This window comes from Talpa europaea (assembly GCF_964194135.1).
Source record: "Talpa europaea genome assembly, chromosome: 12".
In the NCBI taxonomy this organism is placed as follows: domain Eukaryota; kingdom Metazoa; phylum Chordata; class Mammalia; order Eulipotyphla; family Talpidae; genus Talpa; species Talpa europaea.
Window position 1 is genome coordinate 4,326,151 of NC_140079.1, and position 4,141 is coordinate 4,330,291.

The 4,141-nt window shown below is 43.5% G+C and overlaps 1 protein-coding gene across 1 annotated transcript; it reads right to left on the reverse strand.

The window, feature by feature from the left end:
* Positions 1-297: 297 nt before the first annotated feature.
* Positions 298-1,137, reverse strand: LOC311180626 (olfactory receptor 7A5-like; the record flags this gene model as incomplete). Its single annotated transcript, XM_084248544.1, has 1 exon — positions 298-1,137. The coding sequence occupies one exon, from the start codon at positions 1,135-1,137 to the stop codon at positions 298-300; it is 840 nt and encodes a 279-aa protein (XP_084104670.1).
* Between the last annotated feature and the right edge of the window lie 3,004 nt (positions 1,138-4,141).

The following is a 4,141-nucleotide window of genomic DNA, read 5'->3' on the forward strand; positions in this document are numbered from 1 at the left end:
ATATTTTGTCAGTCTGCCTGTTCTGTTCCTAACTCTGTCTCTGGTGAATCCTCTCATGCCCCACATCTCTGGCCTGTACCCCAACTCTTGTATGCATAAATAAATAAATCTTAAAAAAATGAATTATTTTTTAAAAAATAATTAAGGAAATACAGAAAACATATTAATAATGTATAAAAGAGTGATATCAAACTCTGTTCCTAAGGCAAACCACAGATTATCTCTGACTCAGTGACTTAGTCCATGGACTGTGAGGCCTGCTGCTCCCGACCAGACAAGATGAGCAAGCGGCCCCCGTCACGTTAGGGCTGCTCTGCAGCTGAAGAGCCTCCCCAGGGCCTGCTTTATGTCCCTGTTTCTGAGACTGTAGATGAAGGGGTTCAGCATGGGGGTGACCACCGTGTACATCACCGAGGCTGTTGCAGCGTCCCTGGAGTCGTGGGTAGCAGCAGAGCTGAGGTACACGCCGAGCCCCATCCCGTAGAACAGGGAGACCACGCAGAGGTGAGACCCGCAGGTGGAGAAGGCTTTGTACCTGCCGCTCGCTGAGGAGATTCTCAAAACAGAGGACACAATCTTAGAGTAAGAGTAAAGGATGCCACTGAGAGGGATGAGCCCCACAACCCCCGCTGCTAAATATATCACCAGCTCATTGAGGAAGGTGTCAGAACAGGCAAGCTGGATCACCTGGTCCAGGTCACAGAAGAAGTGAGGGATTTGCAGCTGTGAGCAAAAGGACAGTCGCAAAACCATTAAGCTGTGTAACAGAGCATGCAGAGGACTTAACACCCAGGATGTAAGGAGCAGGAGGCCACAGAACTGGGGGTTCATGATGACCGTGTAGTGCAGGGGATGGCAGATGGCCACAAACCGGTCATAGGCCATGGCTGTCAAGAGGAAGTTGTCCACTCCTGCAAAGAGTAAGAAGAAAAACACCTGGCTGAGACAGCCCGTGAAGGTGATGGCTTTGTTCTGTGTCTGGATGTTCAGCAGCATCTTGGGGACGGTGGTGGAGGTGAAGCCGACGTCGGCAAAGGACAGGTTGGCGAGGAAGAAGTACATGGGGGTGTGCAGGTGGGGGTCCGTGACGATGGCCAGGATGATGAGGAGATTCCCAGTGACCGTGACCAAGTACATGGCCAAGAATGCCCAGAAGAGGAGGGGCTGCAGCGAGGCCTCTTCTGAGAGCCCCAGGAGGGTGAACGCTGGGGGCTGGGTTTGGTTTCCTGGCGCCAGGTCGCTGGTGAGCCTGGGGGATGGAGACAGAAGTGATGTCAACTTAACCACAGCAGAGCAGTCAAGACATGAGTTTAAATGGTGTGATTTTATTTAAAAAATGTTTAGCTAATCAATTTCATGTTATAGAGCTAGTGCCTGTTCCCTGAAATTTTCAACGATCTTAATGACTCACCTTCTCTTGATGCTGAAAATAATTAGCCAGTCTTACATCTAATGCAAACAATTTTCCAAGTCAAGATTTTCTTTAAAAATATCGTGTGATTTTCTTTTAAATACATTTGACCAATTATCCAAATATTGTTGGAATCATGGCGAAAAAGCAGTGAGTCTGACTCTGAAAAATTCTAGCCCTAGAGCCTCCCTGGTGGCCTAGAGTTTCAGACTCTGTGCACCACCCTGGCAGCCTGAGTTCGATCTCCAACCAGGTTGCTGACCCACATGGCCCTGGAGACCACAGCTGTGTGTTGAGTAGATCTGCCTCTCCTCCTCCCCACTCTGTGGTCTCAGTAAATAATATTTCATCTGGTGATTATTATTGTTAAGTAAAATAATGCAGTTGGATGAAGAGACGGAATCTAGAGGAAACTTGTATAATCACTTCTGATTAGGAGGCTTTGAACACAAACATTTGCGGCACCGAGAAATATCTATGAAGGACATATCATGTGGCCACCGTATATCCATGAGAATATCATTTGGGTTTGGGGAAATAGCCAGAAAAAGATGTCACTACAGGAATGTTCTGGGCATCATTACAGAACACAGAAGTAGGGGTGTGACAGGAGGGGCACTCCAGGTTGGGGGTGAGATTAGAGAGTTAGCAGGAGGCCCCGTAATCCTGCTCTCTTGTGAAGTTCCTGTGCATGACATTGTACCTTTGCTGATCTTCTAGTGGGCAGACTGTGTTACCTATGCTGTGCCTAAGTGTGACTATTATGTATTACATGTTTAAATTATCCATAATTTAATTCCTCCTTAAACTATAATTTATTTCCGTCACATTTTGTCTAGATTCTGTATGTTTGATTATAGAAGAAAGCTTCACCTCGGGATAGACGTCTCCTCTGTCTTCTCTTTACCTGCAATAGGGGTTACTTCCCTTATTTCAGCCACACACACACTTTCTGATCCACAGTTAGGGCATTTTGTCCTGTGCATCGAGGCAGAGCTGACAATTAGAAATCACTGACAACAAGGGAAAAAAAAAGTGTTGTACATTTGAAAGAATCAGCTCTCCATAATTGTTGTAAAGTAGGTTGCTATTCCCTCTGCATTTTAAGACACTGGTTACCTAAAAACGAAGAACCGTGGCTGTTGTGTCCTTATTTATTCAGTTAAAACTTTTACTGAGGTAGTATTGGGGAACCCCCACCAGGTATTGGAACCATAGGCACCCACACCACCTCACCTGTGTTCCACCACCCCAGACCATTGTGCTTCCTTCTCTCTCTGGTTTTCCCCTTCCCCCGCCCCCTCCCTTGGTGTTTCCATTCTGTAGTCAGCCATCAAGGGTTAGTTTTCAACAGTCTTAATCTTTTAATTTAGTTGTTTTGTGTTCCACATATTAGTCACACCACTGGGTATTTATTGTTCTCGTGACTTATTTCAGTTAGCATTAGGATACCAAGTTCCATCCATGTTGCCAAAATGGCATCAGTTTATGTTTTCGGTTGCTGAGTAGAATTCCATTGTGTGTATATACTGCATCTTGATCTGCTCATGTGTTAGGATGTTTCAGCTATAATGTATAGTGCTGCAGTAAACATGGGTGTGCAAGTTTTCTTTCCAGTGAGTTTTTTGAATTTTGTGGACAGATGCCTAGGAGTGGAATTACTGGGTCAAATAGCAAATCCATGTTTATTGATTTGAGATGCATCCTCACTGCTCTCTGTAATGGCTGGGCCGGGCTGCACTCCCACCTGCAGCCCACTGCCCTGCATCGGAACAGCTCCTGTCAGGGTCAGTTCCTTTGCACCGTCTGCCTCTTGGCAGGCCTCAGTGTCCTCAGCTCTGACTGGAATGAGCTGACTTGGAGGTAAATATATACATGAATGATTACAAATAGTGTTTAGTATTAGAAGTGTCAAGGTCTTTATATACAAGTTTGGTGATGTGTCTGTGACCAGAAATCTGCCATAGGAAATTTAATTCTTTTGTTATCAACTAACTTATTTTTTTTTATTTTATTTATTTATTTTTTTTCCTGCATTCCCTTCTTTTTTTTTTTCAGGAGGGTTTTGGCCTTTTGGGGTTTTTTTGGTGGCTCCATATGAATTTCATCAATATTTTTTCTATTTCTTTGAAGAATGACATTGAAATTTTAATTGGAATAGCATTGAATCTGTAGATTGCTTTTGGTAGGAAGGCCATTTTGATAATGTTAATTCTTCTGATCCATGAGCAGGGGATGTCTTTCCATTTCTTTGTGTCTACTTTTATTTCTTTTAACAGTGTTTTATAGGTTTCTTTGTATAGGTCCTTTACTTCTTTTGTTAGTTATTTTTTTTAAATAATAAATTTTATTTTTATATTCCCCATACAATTGCAGCCCCCCCATTCTGACCCCAATCCCTCCCCTCCCACCCCCGCCCCCCTAAAAGTGTCTCTGGTTCGTAGTTTTTTGATGATTTTGATTTTCGCTTTCTTATAGTTATTCGTTTTCCTGGTCCCTTATTTAAGTTTTCTAGATTCCTGCTATGAGTGAGACCATCCGGTATTTTTCTTTTTCTTTTTGGCTTATTTCGCTGAGCATGATCCCTTCCAGCACCATCCATGTCGCTGCAAATTGCATGTGTTTATCTTTTTTGAATGCTGAGTAATGTTCCATAGTATATATGTACCACATCTTCTTGATCCAGTCATCTATTTTTGGGCATTTGGGTTGTTTCCAAAGCTTAGCTAT